General features: G+C 43.0%; 1 protein-coding gene across 1 annotated transcript; it reads right to left on the reverse strand.

Annotated features, from left to right (window-relative positions):
* Positions 1-858: 858 nt before the first annotated feature.
* Positions 859-21526, reverse strand: man2a2 (mannosidase, alpha, class 2A, member 2). The gene is made up of 23 exons (XM_056281582.1): positions 21398-21526; positions 19454-19652; positions 18562-18819; positions 18222-18366; positions 16617-16788; positions 16014-16141; positions 14801-14974; positions 13942-14128; positions 13259-13436; positions 12752-12954; positions 12451-12633; positions 12078-12192; positions 11888-11958; positions 11633-11798; positions 7184-7420; positions 6775-6897; positions 6341-6455; positions 5809-5942; positions 5408-5549; positions 4879-5012; positions 3537-3731; positions 3320-3433; positions 859-3051 (listed from the first exon to the last, which is right to left on the reverse strand). Exons 2-23 carry the CDS (start codon positions 19583-19585, stop codon positions 2899-2901), a joined length of 3459 nt encoding a protein of 1152 aa, XP_056137557.1. The 5' UTR covers positions 19586-19652; positions 21398-21526; the 3' UTR covers positions 859-2898.
* Between the last annotated feature and the right edge of the window lie 244 nt (positions 21527-21770).

Below are 21770 nucleotides of genomic sequence, written 5' to 3' on the forward strand. Positions count from 1 at the left end.
TCGGTACAATTAGGGAGAAAAATCCTAAAAGGACCAAAAAAACAAAACAAAACATCTGCCTCTCGAGTTGAGTCAGGTCGCCGGGAGGTGGGGTGCAGATGACAGAGAAACACTCAACACACAGACTGAAATACATGGTGAGCAGACTGAATCCCCAGTGTTACTTCACCGACATGTAACTTACCAAACACCCCCCCTGCCCCCTCCCTCCCAAACACTCCGACTTGCGGGCCTCAATACAAGCAACCCTGTGGCCTAGCAGTCTTTTTTTTTTTTTAAACTTCTCGATCCAGTTTCACGTTGTGAACACACTCTTTCTCTGTATGGCACTCATGCTGGGCATTAAGTTGCCCGCGACAACTTTGTTTCACCCCACATACAGAACAAGAAAGTTCAACTGACTCGGCTACGGCGGCCGGCTCGCCTCTGGGAACGACATGCGGCGACGCAGCCGCCACGCCCCTCGTCTCTGCACGGCCACTTCTGGTCAGCCGCCAGCTATCTGCAGACGGGGCCGGAGCTCAGCCCTCTCACAGCTGTCCGCCCCGAGTGGGAGGCCAACCGCCGGCCAGCAAAACCACATAAGCAAAGGATGACTCCGAGTAGCCGAGGCATCGGCACTCGGGTACTTCTCCTCCTCCACCTACTTCACTCACCCCCGACTAAATGTCGCCACCTACTGGTGCTGTACGGGACGACTGGCGACGTGCCACGGTTGATTCCACGGGGAGACGAGGAAACGCCAAAGGGTCGCCGAGCCCAGAATTCACAAAAAAACATCTCGAGAAATGTAGAAACAAATGCTTCGGTATCTGTGATCATTCTAGAGACGCAAGAGTCAAAAAAATTATCCTTGAACCTTTATTTCATTCCCCGGCATCTCTATGCATCTTTTTGTCCACAGATATCCATGATGGAACAGTCTTTCATATACAGTCCATCCCTAATAACAAAAACAATGCTACACAAATATCACACTAGAAAAAAAGCACATTTTTACAGAATGACTGAGACATACTGACACAATAGGAGAGGAGGTATAACAGACGATGGGTGGAGCAGAAAGTGCAAATTTTCTGTCTGGAAACTACACCACTGCTGGGGGGGGGGGAATTTAAGCTCTAGATATGCCGAATGGCATTTATTGAGCTATGGAAGACCAGACATCACAGTCTTGGTTGATACACAGGACAAAAGCAGACCTCCCGTAGGGGAGGGGGGGGGGGACAAAAAAAAAGTAAGGTGACTTTTTTAAGTAGCAAACACAGTGGAACAGCATGTGGCAGATGCCAGGTAGGTGATATGTCAGCAGATGCCCCAGTTGGGTGAGAACGGATGTGAACTACTAACACATAAAGACAGACATGGACCAGAAAAAAAGGTCAAGTGCCATAGCCTCATAAGATGTTGCACTGTGGATGTTAAACTTGAAAAATAAAAGTTTCATAAACAAATGTCTTAGTCTTAAGACATTTGTTCATGATTGTTTTTTTTTTAAAATTCATTCATAAGCAAAGATTCTTTGCGTATAGTTTGATCCTGACTTTCCCATTCTTATTTCACCAAGTTTGCATCCTCTGATGGATACCCATCCTATGTGTGAAAAAGCATGACAGAGGCAACAATATGACCCACTACTTCACATTGACACCAGAAATGAGTGACGGTGCTTTTAGCGGGACTACGAGTGGTCCCTGATAGTGTACTCTGACCTCAGTACACCCACAAATCCCCTCCAGTATTCACATCACCATACTATATATAGACACACACCAATATATTTGCCATATGTTAAATATGAGGTATAATCTTTGCCTTTTTCCTTTACTGCATATGGTACACAACTGTTCTCTCATGGATGGCATACTACTGAGAATAAGCACAAGAATGGCTCAGGGAGTAATTCAACACAACTAAAGATTCCATCACAGACCCTCCACAGTTTAATCATAAGGAAACAAAGCCTAGCAAAGCTTAGGGGGTAAAGGTGCGAGTCTTTAAACCATCTACAAGCAAAACAAGGACAGCAGGCAATACAGTCTTGCAGAAAGCAAAATTGCAGGGAATGATCCCAAATCATTATTGCACAGTGACTCTTGCATTCCAGCTCTGATGTACAGTAGTAGCTTTTTCAAAGCAGTGGCTTGTGTCACTCGCTCAAGAGTGAAAAAGAGATCAAACATTCACTTCGTACAATTACACTGTTGCATTTTGCTCATTTCAAATAAAAAAGAAACAAAACCAGTGAACACTGGATTTACGGAAACAAAACAGAACTGTGATGAGTTCCTGTTGGCAAGGATGTCCTTCATTGCTAGTTTAAAAAAAAACCAAAAAAAAAACCCACCGTTACACCAAATAAAGCTTGAAAATGTGCACTCTGATGCAGCATATATCCCAGGTCCCTGTCATTTCAATATTTACATTCAGTATAAAGTCCAGAAAGAGGCAAGGACAAATAAACATTTGATTTTTGCAACAAAAAAAACACCCCTAAAAGATTTCTTCTTTTACACAACTATTGCAGTGAAAAAAGAACAGACACCCCCTATCTTCTAATAAATGATTCCACTTGTCTGTCTTTATTTGGAATGACTGCAAAATCCACAGATTTACTCTTGGAGGCAGCCTTTATAAAAGGTTATCTGCCCCATGCTTCGCAGTCCATCCTGTTACATTGGAAGCCGCTTCTCTGGGTTGTGGTGCATGAGACTCTGCACGTGCATCGGAAACACACACACACGTGCATGTACACATGCGCGCACGCACACACACACAAAACCAAGAGAGCCAGAACCCCTGTGTGGAGAGGCAGTCTGATCACGGCGGCCTGCGCTTGGTCTCAGTCTAGAGTCTTAGCCTGGGCATGTTTATTGCCTCTGCAGTCCCAGGCTGCTCTTAGCGCAGTTTGAGCTTAAAGGCAGATATCTCCATAGGGTCCAGGCTGATGATGGAGTCATTGGCCAGTGGGGTACTGGCGTGCATCAGAGTCAAAGACATGGGCTGGAGCAGCTGCAGGTCTAGGTTCCTGAACAGTCCCGACACACCCAGCTATGTTGCACGACAGACAGATGGTGAGCAAAAACAAAAGAAAAAATGGGGAAGACATAAGCATGAGATAAGACATGCAGTTGCAAGCAGAAAGGCCATTAGGGAAACTGATGGCAAAGACAAAATTTCCTGGCAGTGAATGTGATTAAAGGCTGAAAGCACAAATCCTGCTCCGACTGACAAACACTTGAAAGAGCAGAGTAAATTACAGCTCCAAAGCTGTAATTGCTGGCCAGTCAAGTCTGTGCATGCAGATGTGTACGCTCACCTGTCCTTGCGTGGTGGTACAGTTGAAGCCAAGGTTCTGAGTCTCTAAACCACAGTCCAGCCCTTTACGGTGAAGGATCAAGGCAGTACAGGGAGAAGGAATATGGGAACCAACCTGCACGCACACACGCACACACACAAAAATCATCTCATATGAGTGACTACTGAGCCCCTCCTCCTCTTCTATGTTCAATTTAAGTGTGAAAGTTTCCTTTTACCTGGCTCTGGATGGTGCGCAGGTTCAGCAAGTGGACATCACAGGGAAGGGGGGCTTTGAGTGGGGCAAAGGTTTGCAGCGGAGGAATGCCACGCTTTTTGGGTATAACAGGTAGTGCTAGGACTTCGTGATTCAAGAAGGCATTGGTCATATGACTGAGCAGAGATGGGAAGCTGGTTGCCCCACTGTCCATCATCTGGAAGAGAGCAGAGGCAAGGACAGATTAAACCCGCTGTTGCAAGTGACAGTGTCTACCCGTCATTAGTGACTTGCCACTAGAACTAATTTAAGGTCTTCATCACTTATGATTGGGCTATATGAGGTATGGACTCTAATTTGAAATGTACTTACTAGGCACATAAAACTATACCAACTCAAGGAGGAGTCAGTTCTATTGAATGTTTATTAGGATATGCCAAAACGTGATACAGCCAGGGCTTGCTTTGAGTGTGATGGGGTGGACTGTCACAGTTAAAAAAATAAAAATAATTACACCAAGCACATTAGCTAGAGTATCTCAAAAAAACAAGCATGAAATCTTTTTGAATGGAAAACCATAACTGGTCAGCGTGACTCCATCAAGTCTCCAGTAAGCAATCTTAGCAATGAGTGTGTTGGATGATGAAACAGAGCATTGTATTTCCTCCCAAAGTGTATCCATTTACTTGATAAATGATATCACTTGTTACGTACAATGCTGTCGTGGCAAAGATGGACTGTTTTTGGCTGAGGCTCTGAGGTGGAGGGAGGCTAAAAAGGGGAGCTTGGTGACTGGAGCTACTGCACAGACTACAAACGCAAGCTAGCTAGCATTTTCACAGTTGCCAAGGCAACATTACCTCTTGAACTCCGCCTCTCAAGATTTTGGAGAGGAAAGAACGAAACAAGGAGACGAGTTTGGCAAAGAAACCATCATGCTGAGGGAAATGGAGCGGAAGAGGGAGACAGAGAAAGAGTGAAAGAGAAAGGAGCACAGATGATGACAAAAAGACAGATGAGGAGGGGGAGATGGGTAACAAAAAATATGTAGAAAGGAATTAATAAACCTTGGCTTCAACCTGTAGGTTGACACACGAATATATCTGCTAATTGCTGACTCTGTTGTCTGTTGTACGTCGCTTTGGATAAAAGTGTCTGCTAAATGAGAAAATGTAAAAGTGTCAAATGTAATTAAAGAGTGAAGGACCAGATATTTCCCATTATAACAGCTTTGAGTGGAGGTCCCAGCTTATCGAGACCTATTCAGAATCAGAGCACTTGATGTGGTGCGCTGGGATCAAAAGAGCAATTACAGAACTCATGTGGGTTCAATTAATCCCAACCTGTCTGGGTGTCTGACTGACCTTGTTGCCAGTGGATCTCCTTTCCAGCAGCAGGCGGAAGCGGTTGGCTGTCTTCTTGTTGTCCTTCAGGCCCTGGCCCAGTCCCCGATTATCATCTTGCATCAGCCGCCGATCCATAATTACCTCCAGCTGGCCTGGGGTGGGGTAGGGGGAATAACAGACAACTTCAACACAAACATCTCTGTGTACACAACATGCAGATATCATTGTCTAAGAGGATAACTAGTCTGTTAGAAAATACAGCATGTAAACATACAGCACTTCATCAAAAGTATCTGATTTTTCACGAGATTTCAAGGAGATTCTTGAGATGAAACTGCTCATTTAATAAGCATATACAAGTTTTTTTTAAGATAAGGTCCTTGAAAAATTATCAGACAGTTGTTCCTTCTTCAAGCCTATGGAAGTTGACTTCCTACAAGCCAATGTCAGCCTTTGGTTGTTCTAAAATTAGAGATGGTTGTTCAAAATGTTAAACCAAAGACAAGTGATAACAAATAGCATCCCTGAAAATGTTGGAGAAACTAACCATTTTCCAGGCTGGTGACTCCCAGAGACTGGGCTGTGTGTAGGGTGAGGCGGTAATGGCTGTCCTGGATGTAGGCCTGACTGGGCATTGGATAGAAGTTGGCCTGCAGGGGAAGCTTTAGGTAATGGCGGCGGGGCTGCATCTATGAATGGGGGCACAAACACACACATGCACGCACATGAAGAAATTTGTCAGACAAGATTGCCTGATTTGAAACTCAGCAGGAGTCTTATGTATACCATGTTATGAATAGTAAATGCCTCTTTAGCATACCCAGAGAAAAATAAATGTGTTGAGGTAATCTAAAAGTGGGTAACTTTTCACATGACTATAGACGGAGGTATATTCTAAAGCCTAACATTGGTCCTTTCTTTAAGCTGTCGAGCAAGGGACTGACTGACCTGGAAGCCATTAAGGTCTGTGTAGAAGACATCCCCACTTTGGATGTCAGTGACTAGTCGCATGGCCAGCTCTTTATTAGTCTGGTCTCTGATGTCAACAACAGTGATGATGTCTATGGAAAGGCCTTCAACTCCTTAAAGGGACAATAACAAAAAAACACGTAGAATCAATGTGATATCAAGAAATACACTACATTTAGCTAGAAGACTTTGTCCTTTTAACCAGCTAAAATAACTGCAACAAATAATGAGCAAACACTATCTTACTCTGCTGTATGGGCATATAAACAAATAGAATTTACCAAGATGTTTTAAACAGTATGTATTTTTGCCTCCAGACAATAAACTGGATTGCAAATGACTCCCTGCAACTTTGTATACATTCTGGATCAAATCACATTGTCTTTGGTAGGACACTCCATCCATCTGGCACCTAAGCTGGCAAAAATCAATCTATAAGAAGTATTGAGAAAAGCTGTTTTGACGCCAGTCTCCTTGACATTAGTATATGTGTGTGTGTGTGTGTGTGTACCTGGAACATTGTGTATGCGAATGGACTGCTGAAAATGCTGGTAGTGTGCCACCACCTCCGAGAAGAGAGGACCCTCTACAACACGCACCACAGGTGGGTCCTTCTGACTGTAGGGCTGGAAGCAAGGAGGTAAGGAAAGACATTGGCAGAAAGATAAAGAGAACAACATGGCAGAAAGTAGCGGCAAAGGGGAAAATAGGATGAAAGGAAGAAAAAAAGACAAAGTGAGCAATACAGCAATGGCAAGGTATAAAAAACACAATACTACTGAGCCCTCGACATCAGTGTGTTCTGTTGTTTTTCAATCAATGAGAAGATGAAGCAGCATACACCCCCCCAGCCCCCTGAGCTCCCAAGCATGATACAATATATGAGGGAGTGCCTATCAAAGCCCGGTGAGGGTAAACAACAGAGAGAGGAAAATGAGACAAAACCTTTGCTTTTCCATCAGGCAGGAAGAGGTAAGCTCCACTCTTGTCCTTGGAGGGCCGAGTGCCATACGTCAAAAACTGCATTTGAACCCTCACTTCCTGTGGGTCATCTTTACGCCGGATACTCTAGTGGGAATACAGCCACAAAGAGAGAGGAACAGACAGTGTGAGGGAACTATGAAGGGAAAGAGTGAGAGATGAAAGAAGATGGATAAGTAGCAGTAGGGAGATCGTCATGCTAACATTGATCAGACAGTCAGGGACTGACGGGAAATCCCCTATTGTTTTTCCTCTTTGACTCATCAGGATGACGAGTTAAAGAGGGGAGGTAATCCCTCTCTTAAGATTTCTGGTTGATGCAGAATTAACATTAGTAGCTGATCCAAGTGCTTAAACACATAAAAACACTGACCTCCAGCAAGCCAGTGGTTCCAGAGAACCCCAGTGTGAGAGACTGACTGGTGATGTAGAAGGTCTGTGGGTCTGCGTGCTGAGACCGGACAGGCAGGGGGTCCACGGCCCGCGCACTAACCCCTTGTCCAGCCAGCCTCAGCAGTGTGTCGGAGCGGAGCGTCATAGGAGAGTCAGAGGAATCGTATAGATGGAATACGGCTAAGCCCAAGGGAGGCAGACGAACCATGAATGTTGCCTGAAAAGAGCAAGCACGCACGCACGCACGCACGCACACACACGCACGCGTACACACACATACGAGACAAGACGTAAAGAAAGAGAACTCAGTGAAATAATTTAATGTGTGTGCTGCACAAATGAAAACACCAGGTGCACACACACAGCTGTGCTGATTTAATCATGTGAAAGGTGTGAGTGTGTATGTGTGTGTGGGTGTAGGGGGATGAACAGGGGAAACTCGATTTGCCAGTCAGAATCTTGAATATTGATTCCATATCCACATTTATCCCATTAAACATCAATGAGGAGGTGGACATTAACTATGCTGGGGCAAAAGGAGGTGTCCCTTACTCCTGTACAACATCTAGGAATTCCTCAAAATGAAGGTAAATTGAACAAGTGTCACTATCAGGAGTTTATGTTGAGCTTCAATAAAGTAAACAAACAGTATGACTCATCTAGCAACTTGTTTTGGACTCACAAGCTGTTATAATTTGTAGAAACACTGTCACTTCACAAGTAATTCTATTTGGATAAATGGAAAAAAAATCAGTAATGGGATTTGTTTTTCTTTCTTCAAAACCACTTCACAACTATTTCACAATCACTGAAAAAAATGTAAATGATACAAGAGGCCCCTTTTTCTCCCTGACTCTATCTGGCCAATTACTCCGCTCTCTTTTTTTTGTTGAGCCATCTCGATCGCTGTGTCACCCCCCTCTCTGCTGATCTGGGGGGGCGCCCCGAGTGACCAGAGAAGGTACTACTGCAGCGACCAGGAAAAATACCCACATCTGACTTCCCACCCGCAGACACGGCCAATTGTGTCTGTAGGGACGCCCGACCAAGCCGGAGGGAAAGCGGGGATTCAATCCAGCGATCCCGTGTTGGTAGGCAATGGATATATTATATTTTTTTGCCATCTGAACAGCTTCTGGAGTATTTTTGCCAGCGTGCTGGCATCTTTTGTCGTTTCATCAAACCAGTTTATTGTATTAACGACTTTATTTCCGAACCAACTCTCTGTGTCATATATAACGTAAAGAAACAGCTTGGGGTTGTGTTGACATCTAACGTTGCATTAAGTTTTCGATATGCAGAAAACACCCCCTCAGTAGTGACACTTAGCTACCACCTGGTAAATTTCACGAACGTTTGGCTGCATATCAAGAGTTCAGAATAAACCCGGAATTGTACAGGCCAATATGCAAGAACACCATTTCTAAACCGGTCCCCACATCCACGGGCTGGAGTTGAGCTGACAATATGCGACCACAACATCTATATGTTCGTTTTGACTTTGCCAGAACTGAGATGTGCCAAAAAATAAATGGGCATGCAGCAGCTACCCTGAATTCAGAGGACTGGTGTTGTTTCTACACGGATAGCCAAGAAAAGGGGGTTATATTTGACATTCGACATAAACCATGTCGAAACACAGCAGATTAAACGGGGGGAAAAATTGCCATCATATCAAAGATTATGTTCTCTGATTGTAGTTTCCTGTGTTGAATAATTAACTACATTTTGGGATTTGTATCAAATCTCTGTAAGAGCTACAACTTTATACCCCTGCTTCAAACCACAACCGTCTCTATGCAAATGCCATAGACCAGTGCAGGATTCAATTTCTTGATCATTTTCATGGAAAATGCTGAACACAAGGCATGTTAAGCACCAAGTGCTGAAGTGCTGGGAACAGAAAGTTAGCGGTAAATAATTATGCTTTTCAACATTGTCTCTCTGTGAAACGCAGCCGAAATTGTAACGTAAGGTTATTAATATTAATATTGTCTGCCAGTTACATCGTTGGCAGACAATCCATGCATGGTCATTTTTATATGGCTTTTGGCAGCACTCCTAAAACAGCTGTATGTAGTATTGTTATTTGCATTTTCTTATACAATGTAGCCAGTTTTGATGTGACCCACCAAAGTTAGCAACAAGCCAAGAAAAACCACCTGGCTTTACAAGGTGAAACTTTGAGGCAACTAGTTGCAGGTTGCAAATTGCAAGCAACCTAATTTTCATGCAACTTGACAGTTACATGATGCATGTCAAAAATAATCAAAAGTCGTTTTGGAACACAATTGATTTATAGTTTATTCCACTAATGTTGCCTTGGCTCATCCTGTCCTATCAGAGTAGGAGGAAATTAACCTATTTAGATCACTATAACATTGGCAGATTTCAGAAGACTAACATTGGCTAACAAAACAGAACAAATTCAGGCAAATTGGTCAACCAACCGTCATGTTTTAGCTAGCTGTTAGCTGATCACTGTCTCACTACAATGTAAACAAACTTCATCTATCCCACATTTGTTTTTTTGCCACAGCTCAGCTGATTCACAAAATGAAAATCTGTCTACCAACCTTGCTTAAAGTCAATAAGGAATCTCTTTTTCCAGTGACCAAGACACAATCTTTTTTTTCTTATCCATTTTGGTGATGATAATCCAAGTTGAAATCACTCACTTGAAATGCTGTATACGGACATATATGACATCATCATCTGACAGGTTATCAGCATTTTGAATGTGAAACTAGTTTCATGCAACAACCAAAGTTGAAATGTTTGCAACTGTTGCGGCTGAGCTTAAGACAAGTTTCAAGTGTGTTGCAGAGGGTTTTACACCGTGCAACTCAAGAACTTAGGCCGACGTTACACATGAAACTTTTTCATGTTACTTAGTCACAAGCAACGGAGTTTTGTCAAAGTTGCACTGTGTATCAGCCCTTGCAATTAACTGAAAATTTGCAAGAAACTTAAGTTGCATCAAGTTGAAATTGTTTCAACTTGATGCAACAAGGTTCATGCTACAACCAGTAAGAGCATTTGAAAACCTGACGTTAAAACCGTGATGGAGAGACACTTACCAACATGGAAGATTTGTTTGATGGAATACTTTGAAGGTGAGTCAATGTAATGTAATTAGTCTTGTTTTTGGTAGAAGACTTGCCAACTGTGTTTGTTATTGAGTACTGTTTGACTATTCAACAGATGTTCTATTTATATCATTCCAACTAATCTCATTGGCTGTTGCACATATTTCTTTTTGTGGGATTTTTCCCCCTTTTTCTCCCCAATTGTATCCAGCCAATTACCCCACTCTTCCAAAGCATCCCAGTCACTGCTCCACCCCCTCTGCTGATCCTGGGATGGCTGCAGACTACCACATGCCTCCTCCGATACATGTAGAGTTGCCAGCCGCTTCTTTTCACCTGACAGTGAGGAATTTCACCAGGGGGACATAGTACGTGGGAGGATCACGCTATTCCCTCCAGTTCCCCCTCCCCCCCAAACAGGTGCCCCAACCGACCAGAAGAGGCGATAGTGCAGTGACCAGGACACATACCCACATCCGGCTTCCTACCCGCAGACATGGCCAATTGTGTCTGTAGGGATGCCCGACCAAGCCAGAGTTAACACAGGGATTCGAACCGGTGATCCCCGTGTTGGTAGGCAACGGACTAGACTGCTACGCTACCCGGAAGCCCGCACATAGTTTTGATTGCATTAAGTGGAACGGTTTAGCTGCAAACATTATGCAACTGGCAACTCATAAATGCAACCAAGTTGCGTGAAAAAGTTTTATGTGTAACGTTGGCATTAGTTTCAAGTAAGTTTCAAGCAACTGCGAGAAAGTTTCACCATGTAAAGCCAGCCAAATGATTGTAGTTTTCACATTCACAGATTGATTTCTTTGTTTGAGTTCACATATTATAGCAACATCTATTTAACCGAAACTTTAATCTGGTGACATCCTGATCTTAGGGTAGTACTTGACTAATAGCAACAGGGACAAAATAAGATTGGGGGGCGGGGGGTGTTCTAGCAAGATGGTTTTTGTGGCTGCTGAAATTAAGCCCCCTCCCCATTTTAGGCTGTTGTGTTCTAAAACTGTTTCTGTGTTCACTGTTCAATAAAAAGTTTTAAAAATATAATCTTTTGTACCACGTTGTTATTCACTCAACACTAAAATATCAAATTAAAATGTAAATTAAAAATCTGTAATTGTACATCATCAATCTTAGGCTCTGATTTGATTTTATTGGTTAATTAATTTAGGGCAAATATTCAGATATTCCTTTGGAAAATGCACCTAGCATCCAAAGCTTGAAAACAAAAAGGTATTTGGGACAGCCAAACAAGCAGCAGATGGAATTTCTCTTTCTACGATCTTGAAAAGGCAGTTCTTTTTGAATGCAGGACCTTCACCTCTTACCTCAAATACCTCAGCGCTCATCTGGCTAGCAGAACTCCACTGGGCGCTTAGCTGGACTGGAATGGTTTGTCCATCCTCAGTCAGTACCCGCACCCTGACCGTGTTCACCAACACGGTCACTGCACATAGCCGTTCCTGTTCCAAGGGGTTGAAGAGAACCAGGTACCTGGGGAGGGGGAAAGAGGGAGCAATCAAACACAGTATGTTTTAGCTGAGGTGGAGGTCATGAAACCCGTAGAGGAATGTAGATGATACCTCGGTCCTGCTGGGTCCAACTCAATAAGAGTGCGCTGGGGCAAAGAGTCCTGAGTGGCACGACGGTCATCCTACAGGCAACAAACGAAGGCTCAGCTGCTTACTTCTTACAACAAAAAACAAGACTTGTGCTACATCTTATTCAATTTACACTGTGTGAAGCTCACACCCCACTGCTCCCAGCTCTCACCGTCTCCAAAAAAGGCTCCGTCTGGTAGAACCGATAAAAGTCCTTGTTCTTCATCAGCAGAAAATGAGCAGCATTGATGATCACTCGCTTCAGACCAATCAGGGAGCGCAATAACCTATAAAAGGAAGCAGACAAATCCATTTCTCACTGCTGCAGTCACAAATGACAGTGTTGCCTTTTACTGAAAAGAAACTGAACTGAAAAGAAATTAACGCATAAAAATTTCAATAATGCAAAGCAGAGAGCAGCTAGATTTCAGAAATATGGAGTCACATACTCCTTTTGAAGAGCTGAGAAATTAGGCTTTCAGTCTTCTAGCTTACATGTTTGCATTCATATTGTTCTTTTTCTTTTCTTAATCTGGATTCCTTACTTTGCGCCATAATCGATGACAACATTCTCCTTGGCAGTGCCGGTGATGGCATCATGATGTTGGAATAAGCTCACAGATCGCCTCGCATCTAGGAGCAGGGAATAATCTGATACTGGGTAACGCCCCTCCATGCCAATATGGCGAGCATTCGCCACTGCCAAGCTGTAGAGGATCTCTGCCCCTCTGGAGAATATTAACAAACAGTCAACTTCACATGAAGCTGTTGTAGAATGGCATCAGTCAGTCAGTTCAATTCTGGGTGCTGGTTTAATAATGTCATGCTGTCAAACCAATCCCCCACCTGAGGTGTGACTCCAACACGCGGTCAAGGCTCTTGTAGAAGGGCCGAGAGGTGAAATAGCCGGTCCAGTAGTGATCTTCACGATCTGCATATGCAAAAAAGTCTCCGCTAAGCACTGGGTAACCTGCAGGCCTGGTTCCTGGGACTGCTCCAGCAGCTTTGTGAACAGCATCGAAGTAGTCTGACAGAGTTCCAAACTGGGCCTGGAAGAAAAGCAGGGGACAGTTGAGATGTGTTGTAAATGTAGAGTACAGTGAACCCATATCTCAACAAAATGATGATTTTGCTGTTAGGCAAGTCCTTTTCATCCAAGATGGCAATACCTTCAGACATAATCTAGTCAAGGCAGATACTTTGTTCTGTCACAAGGAAAGAACAATAAACATGCATAATTCATTATCACAAAAAAAAAAATCCTATGCACTGAGCTACTCTGTGTGAGTAGAACAGTAAGAAAGAACACAACTGGCATGCTACCTTGTGACAGCAGACAAATGAGTTTCCCACCTGTACATGCATCTCAGGGTGAGAATTCATGTAGTCAAAAAGCTTCTGGTAGTTGATGTACTGTTGGTCCCACTCCAAGGCCTTGTCGTAGCGGAAGTCATCCCCTAGAGGAACTAAAAGTACCTTACTGAGGAACAGCTTGGACTTTTTACGGTACTGATCCAGCAGCAAGTGTGCTCTGACAGAGAGAGAGAGAGAGAGAGAGAGAGAGACAGACAGACAGACAGACAGACAGACAGACAGACAGACAGACAGACAGACAGACAGACAGAGACAGAGAGAGCGAGAGAGACAGAGAAGAAATTGCTTTACATGCAAATAGCACTGCCTTGTGCTTGTCAGTTCTCCGGGGGCGGGGAGGAAATCAATCACAGATGCCCATATAAAGAGGAGGCTCAAATCAGTCCTGAGAAGGGAAAGACACTTATACACTTTCATTGGAAGAGAGGTATTTTCTTCTAAAATTAGAATTTACTATTTGGAAAGGACAGTAGATAATACTCTTCTGCTCACACTTGCAATTGTGAAATGACTCCTAACAAATATCTGTGTTTCTGTTTCTTTCTCTCATTTGTGTTGCCCTTGCTTTGGATGAAGCAAATGTAAAGCAAAAGGTCTTGCAAGTGCCCAATCTGTTTCCTCACACAAAATAAAGAGGGGAGGCTGCCCCCTGCTGGCCTCACCTCTCTGCTACATTGGTTTCCACCACAGCTTTCGGGGGGACTTTCCAGGGACAATTTACCCGACCTCCTGGCAACCTCTTGAAATCAAACTGGCAGCAGATTTTGGGGTCCGGCCCACAGGTGTGAGGCACATCATAGCTGTAGAATGGCATCATGTGGCAAAAGATGTCTGTGCCTGATGCTGGGTCTGTCAAGGTCGTTGTAAAACAGCATCAAGATAAGCCAAGAAATTGTTTTGGCTTTAAGAGTTGGCTTGAAAGGCAACAAGAAGTTAAACACAAATGATATTTTCTCTCTTACTGTCTTTCCAAAATTTCTAAACACTCTTTTTTTGCCCCCTTTTTCTCCCCAATTGTATCTGGCCAATTACCCCACTCTTCTGAGGGGTCCCGGTCGCTGCTCCACCCCCTCTGCCGATCCGGGGAGGGCTGCAGACTACCACATGCCTCTTCCGATACATGTGGAGTCGCCAGCCACTTCTTTTCACCTGACAGTGAGGAGTTTCACCAGGGGGACGTCACGCGTGGGAGGATCACGCTATTCCCCCCAGTTCCCTCTCCCCCCCGAACAGGCACCCCAACCGACCAGAGGAGGTGCTAGTGCAGTGACCAGGACACATACCCATATCCGGCTCTCCACCCGCAGACACGGCCAATTGTGTCTGTAGGGACGCCCGAACAAGCCGGAGGTAACACGGGGATTTGAACCGTCGATCCCCGTGTTGGCAGGCCGCTACGCTACCCGGACACCAAATATTCATTTCTAATGCAATTTAATGGACCTCAAAAGTGACATGACTCATTTTGAAACATGTTTTTGCCAAGTTAACAGATAGCTTCAATGGCAATGGTCCACTCACCCCAGGCCTGCCTCCACATGAACTCTAGGCTGCGAGTAGAGGCAAAGTGTTTTTTGATGGAATAATGGACCCTCTGGATCAGCATGTTGGTCAGATTGGACCGTTTCAGCAGGTAGGGCATGGTGGCACTGTGACCAAAAGGGTCTATAGCCCATCCACTGCGGGGAGTTACACCTAAGATGACACATGTTATTACATGAGGTTTATCATCAAGCATTGATATAAATGAACATCATTTTAGAAATATCAACTACAATGTTGTTAGGATAAAACAATGCAAGGTATCTTGAGGAAAATTCCAGTGTTTTTTAACCGAAGATCTATTTTCCCTTTCATTAGGGAGTCAATCTGAGCAATGGCAACAGAATCAGTAGTGAAAAACCTAGCATCAGCCAACTTACAAACACCAAGCTGGAATGTTATCCCCTGGGGCAACAGCGCTCGCCAAATAACGTCAATTATAAGGGCCCTTTTTTTGCACTACCAGGCTCAGAATGTTTTTAAAGTGTTTCAAAACACCTTCCCTTATGAAAAGACAATCCCTGTTCAGCCAGTCAGCGCACTTATGGACCTTTTCTTCACTTCTCCAGCTCTCTCAAGCTTCCACTGTTGTCCTCCTGCAACAACTAACTCCTCATGGGATTACAGAGGGAGATTTCTTCTTCAGGTTAGAAATGGATTGATATCTATACAATTGCATGATTGATATCATTGCTAAGATTCTTACATTTTCCTTTAATTAGTTGTCTTACTAAAGCATACACCAGTGATTTTTAAAACACTTGCCTCCTATGGCTCAAACCATTCGTTTTATTGGACTGAATGTAAATGTACTTTGCTGAAGCTGACACGTCACAATTATTTTAATACTCCAGCAATTTCAGACTCTGCATCTAACACCAACCTGAAACATACAGTGTTCTTCCAAGACCTGACAGAGCTTTTAATATCTAACCTTGCCCACTATGTGAAGTTTTTTCTGGAACTAACCTTTGTACATGTCTTTGGCTCAAGCAAATTCAATTCTCAATTCAACCTGTTCAAATCTTTCCCTCTCTTTTCTGAATCAATTCATTCACTACCATAACTGCACTGTTTGTAACTACAGTTGCTCTCCAAAACTTTGTATAATTGTCAACAAGAATCAGAGTTAAAATCCACTGTCGGAGAGAAGGGTTGTTAATCAAATTAATCTAAAATAACACCCCCTTACCTAAATTTCTCTCTAGCCACTGATGGCCTTCAATGAGTTGATCTATCATGGCAAAGTAGTGAGTGTTAGCTTCATCTGTCATGACCCAGCCTCCAGTCACAATCTCCAGTTGCCCTCCAAGGATCAACCTGTGAGAGAAAGAAGATTAAGAAAAGGAGGTGAGGAAAAGCTCAGTGCTACTGGCTGGGGTGGGGGGGTGGGGGGGATCACATTAACTAGATAAGGCGCTATTCTCAAAATATTCATTCTCTCATCCACCAGAGGTTCCCAGGTACTAAGATCACATTTCAAATGCAGCCTGACAAGGCATAGCAAGTGACTTCTTGTGCAGTGCAAGTGAATGGATACAGTCTGTTGCATAAGATACTTAAGGGCAGCAATACAATGCCTTTAGACAAGGAAGTAAATTCTCTTTTGTGAATGGCTGAGGCCTTGGATATTTCACAGAATTATGAGGGAACATTTTTGAGAATAAATTACTGGACACAACCTGGAAAATAAGGAGACAGTCTTTTGGGGCTAGGAGTGAGACCATCCGCTGTGGGTAAGACTGACTGCCATGTGCCTGTGCTACTCTGGCAGGGTTGCTAAACAGCGACTCACTTGCGTACTGCCTCCTGCTTATTCACGTCCACAGTTTCCCACCACTTGGAGAAGAAGGAAATCTCGGACCAGATGAACTTCCTGCGTGGATCCTCTGACAGCTTCACTACCATGTTGTTTAAGATGTGTTGCGTCTGGTCCATGAAGTACTTGTCAAAAGTCTTGATCCAGCCTGTCAAGATGTAAATTCAAGACATTCCAAAACTGTTTTATTTGGTAAGTCAAATAAAAGAAAATGCTGTGGAAAAGTGCTTTGTTCAGATCAAAGATAAAATTCAAGGGTTTGTTTGTTTGCCAAGTTTTTTGGTTGTTTCTAAATGGTAGTAGTTTAGTTACAGTAGAAAATTGTGTAACAAAGAATGTATAAAAGCAAGGGAGTAAAAAAAAAAGTTTCTGCATCTTTTTCAGTGGAAGAAACTCCTGCAGAGTGTGTGTGTGTGTGTGTGTGTGTGTGTGTGTGTGTGTGTGTGTGTGTGTGTGTGTGTGTGTGTGTGTGTGATTGAGATCAATATATATACACATACGCACAAACACACACACACACATTCATATTGTTAAAATTATTACTTGTTAAATTGTTAAATAATTGTTAAATTATAAAATTATTCCTACCAAATCTATTAGAAATATCCTAATAAGTTTGAGAGTTCACAGTTGTCAATTAGTAAAGAAATAAATTGTTAAAATCAACATATAAACACAATTTAGGCCATCTAAATTACCACAGTCTAGTGAGCTAAGTATGGTACGGTCAATGCAAGTCTACCCAGCAAGTGAACAGCGTAGTCAGTGTGGGAGGGTGATAGTTACAGGGGGGAACGAAAAATGAAGAAGGGGGCTTGTGTTAGTCGCAGCAGGTCTCTGATGGTGTCAGCCACGATGTTTGACCTATTTTCACTTACCTGCAGCCTACTTAAGCCCTCAATGCTCTATCCTTGCTTTTAGAGTGAAGAGACCATTAGCAATGTAACAGCTTTTTTATGCATCTTCAATAAGAACTGACAGTGCCATTTCTGCATGCATCATCTCACTGCCCTCTGCAAACTGTCAGCAAGTCATGCTGCGGAAGATATCGCTTTGGACAGCCTTGCATACAAGCAGTATTTAATAGAATGCAATTGGAGTTTTTTCTACTCCTCTCCTGTTGTTGGACAACATTTGCAGGTCCTGTCCCTTGACCAACAGCAAATCATTAACCTGTCAAGTTAACAAGCTTATAACACAGTGGTAAACAAATCTAATGGAAATGTCAGTCTAAAATAAAATCTTTGCCATTGAAATCTAAAAGTAGACACTAGCGTCAAGCGATTCTGGCTTTCTTATTTCATTGTGCTTCCTAGTCTGTAGATCTTGTCAGTATTATGTAAAAAAAAAAAAATCATGACCATGAATCACTCAGGTTTTCCACATCCCTATTTCTAGTCCCATACTCAGCCAGGCCTCACTTTCTCTGCCAAAAACCCATTTGTTATCTCCTACATACTTCTTGCCAAACTAGTTGGATAAAGCAGGCTTTGAATTTAGCGCTTAAACTATGAAAATGAAGCCACTGTAGATCCATCTGAACCTGAGCTTTACTAAGTGTTAAGTGCTGATGTAACTTACCTGGGTCATTGTGGGAGTGGGGAACTACAAACACTTGAAGTGGTTCACTGTCCCACTCCTGCGGGTCATAAGTGATATCAAATCCCTGCTTCCAGACACCACCATCTGGATTGTCAAACTTGAGGAGGGAGTATACATCCAGCATCTCAAATAAAAGAAAATCACCATTAATACATTTCCTGCCTGCATATGTCATGACAGGTATTCTGATACATAATGTAGCTATAAGAGCGTTCGCAGTAGCGACATGTAACTGATGTGTGATCAATCATATGCTATGGATTCGTGCTAAAATAATCCATCAGTAGGACATCTTATTCCAACAGTATAGTAAGCACACCTGAAGGTCTGTCTGACCATGGCTCCCTGTGGCAAACTGGCAATCCTGGGGTTTAACAGCAAGGAAAGTAGGGCGACCATCAAAGGGCAGGACCCATGTACCATTTGAGCTTCTGAAGGGCACTTGGCCACTGGGAGATACAGCTCCTGTGTCTGTAAGCTCCATAACAGAGTCCTTTATGTGGCTAATGATTTGATGGTTCTCTTCTAGGAGCTGTTCCAGCTGCTCTATACGGTTCTGCAGAACTGAGATCTGGCTCTAAAACCCAGAAAAAGTGTTACATGACTTTTTTACCTTCACAAAAAATAAGTTGTTAAAGACTGGGGTAATGTTATAGCTTAAAATTGTAACAATGAAAAGCCCTTCTTTTAACACTAGCATTTTGACCATCTGTGATATATTACCATTAAAATTTAACATAAGTAAAATGTGGTACATTCAGGTTTCAAATATTTATACAGAATTTAATACCCATAGCTCTTTGTGCAAGTTTGCACAAAGTTTGGAACAATACTTCCTATTTACAAGCTACAATGTACAAGCTGCTACAATGACTGTCTAGATTAACTCCAATGACCATTACAAAAATACCCAACTTCTGAGTTTATTGGATAAAACAAATTACGGATATTTTGAGGTATACAAATTATTCAAATATACGTCAAATCAAAGATTAGACCTGAGAGCACTGCTCTTGTTAATTTCCCATTTGCTGCAACACAGTATCAAAGGAAAAAAGGGGTTTAGAAATCTTAGAGCCAAAAAGGTAATGCCTTATACCTTAAAATAGAATCCCATTATATACTGCAACACCAAAGACTATCACACTACTTACTTAAGGAAAAGGGTTTGCAGACAACATAACATGCACCACTATTCCAATTATTCTTACCCTTGGGAAGTTCCCACCATTCTGACGCCTCGCAGGGTCATGCTGGACTCTATCCAACATCAGGTAGAGTGAGAACACAGCCACACAGAATATGGCCCCTCCACACACAGTCACCTGTTTCCTCAGCTTCATTCTTTGGTTTATAGAGCAATCTTCTTATCACCATTCACTAAATCTCTATGTATGACCTCGACTGTAGCTTCAGTTCAAGAAAATTAATGAAATAAAAAAGTATAGTATAAATGGGCCTTTCATAGAAAAAAAAAGTCCCTGGAAGGAGACACAGCAGAATGCAGTCTTTTGTAGTGCAAAATGCCTGAAAGAAACCAGCAAAACCAGCTAGCTGTGCTCAGCCTCCCCTCATTGTGTCAGAGACAGTGAAAGGGGTTATGGGAATGATGACAGTGAACAGAGGTACTAAATCAGCAGTAGCTGGCAGGCAGTCTGTCAGCTTTGGCCAATTGCAGCCACTACCGGGCTCCTTCAAAGTAGCCCTTGTGCTCGACCATGCAAACCTTTGAGATTGCAGGAATAGAGAAGAAAAAAAAATCAAGCTCCAAACAGCAGGGGCTCAAACAGTGAGGCTAGTGTCTCTGCAGCATGAAGTGTATCTGTATGAGCCCGCCTGTGTTCTCATGGTCCAGTTTAATTCCCAGAGCAGCATCCAATGCTCCTGTTCTGCCAGTCCCTTTTTGCTTGCTTGGCCAGTGTCAGTAGTGAGCAGAATAAGCTGCAGTCATGTAGAGAATACGGGTTGAGTGAGAGACCAACTTGTTATGAAGGAGCAGCTTTTTAATCAAGCCTTTACTCTGTTCCAGTGGTACCTGGAATTACAATGAGATAAATGTCACTTTTCTCTTTGGGATAAAATACAAGCATGTCATAGCTTGGGTTTGCTTTACTAGCTTCCAATGTTAAGCCAAAATCTTCTGCCACTGTTAGAAAACTGTTAGTTTAATGAAGTATGCAAAGACTTATTCTGCTTACCACTTCATAAGCAGCATTATCAGTCACAACTAGCACCAGTGAAAGGGAGCGTGTGGAAAAGAGATAGGGTTTGACCGAGGCAAGAGGAAAAACGAACAACTGGTGGATGTGTGATAATAACTACACTATACAGTTACTTTCACCTAGGTTGACTAAAAACCAGCTCTAATATGAGTAGGGAACATGTGTTTTGCTCGGCTATCTGTACTAGAGTACTCAAACCGCTGACCTTGGATTTGAATAGCCATTTGTGCCATGAAGTCTTTCTTTGACTAGGAACAGTGTCAAAACGGCACTGAAACATCACGATCACACTGAAATAACAAAAATATCACCATTGCACTATTACCGGTCGCATATCTCATCTCTGGGATGTTCAGTGACTGTTAAGGAGACAAAACATCAGAGCAGTGACTGAAGAGGTGCCACCACAGTAGTTTAAATCACTTTGGCTTAACGCCAGTTGGTGTATAGTCAGCTTGTAACTTCAGAGTGCAGCTCCTAAAGTCTGGTTGCATTAGCGTCGTTTGTAAATACCGCGGAGCTGGAATAAGTTAATTTTACAATTGCTAGTTTGCTACCGTTAACCCATCAGTAGCATTCGGATACCGCAGCTTAAACCGGCGGACGAAATTCAGCTAGTTAGCCGATACTGCAACCGTTTCCACAACTTTTGCATGAGGATGACAAGTCAACCAATTTCAATCAAGTGTGTTAAGTAAATGCATTTAAACCAACTCGCTAGGACAGCCTGCAGCAGTAACCCTCGCTTTCATTTGACAATTTCTATCAAGTCATAATCTAGTACACTACACTTTAAACGGGGGCAAGCACTCTCTAGCTAAACGTTCGTCAGCTAGCCTTTGCTAGCGTAACTACCATTTTCTCCCCATCTAAACCATGGATGGCATTCCTTTACGACTCGACGCTCGAAACAGGCAATAATCTTGACATTACCAGTCAACCTTGAGTAATCCAGATAAATGGTCGCACCGGGAATACGAGGATAACATTCTGTAGGGTTCCCCCCCCCCCCCTCAGCAGAATGACAGATTGCCAATTTAGCGGAACCTTGACCAGCTAGCTAACGCGATTAAACTGCAAAGCCTTGTGGGAACAGTACGAGCTGCGCATGGATCGGTGATTGGCCAAAAGCCTGGGCAGGTACCGACGACTACCCAACTGTGATCGAAACCACCTACTAACAAGCTGACCGCTCAAATTGTAATTTAGCATACTGTTATCGCTGACTGTTGTTATAAGATCGCTGTTATCAAAAGCCCCGTTTAGACTGCAGCATACTCAATCAGTATGTCACACTTTCTTAATG

Source organism: Lampris incognitus, chromosome 6 (genome assembly GCF_029633865.1).
Source record: "Lampris incognitus isolate fLamInc1 chromosome 6, fLamInc1.hap2, whole genome shotgun sequence".
Lineage (NCBI taxonomy): Eukaryota > Metazoa > Chordata > Actinopteri > Lampriformes > Lampridae > Lampris > Lampris incognitus.

Excerpts from the sequence above, each read along its gene's own strand:
- man2a2 (XM_056281582.1), bottom strand. The coding sequence starts at position 19,585 with ATGAAGCTGAGGAAACAGGTGACTGTGTGTGGAGGGGCCATATTCTGT. Across the intron at positions 6,898-7,183 it reads GAACCACTGGCTTGCTGGAG|AGTATCCGGCGTAAAGATGA; the intron begins GTCAGTGTTTTT and ends TATTCCCACTAG. Across the intron at positions 5,943-6,340 it reads TCGCATACACAATGTTCCAG|GAGTTGAAGGCCTTTCCATA; the intron begins GTACACACACAC and ends TGTCCCTTTAAG.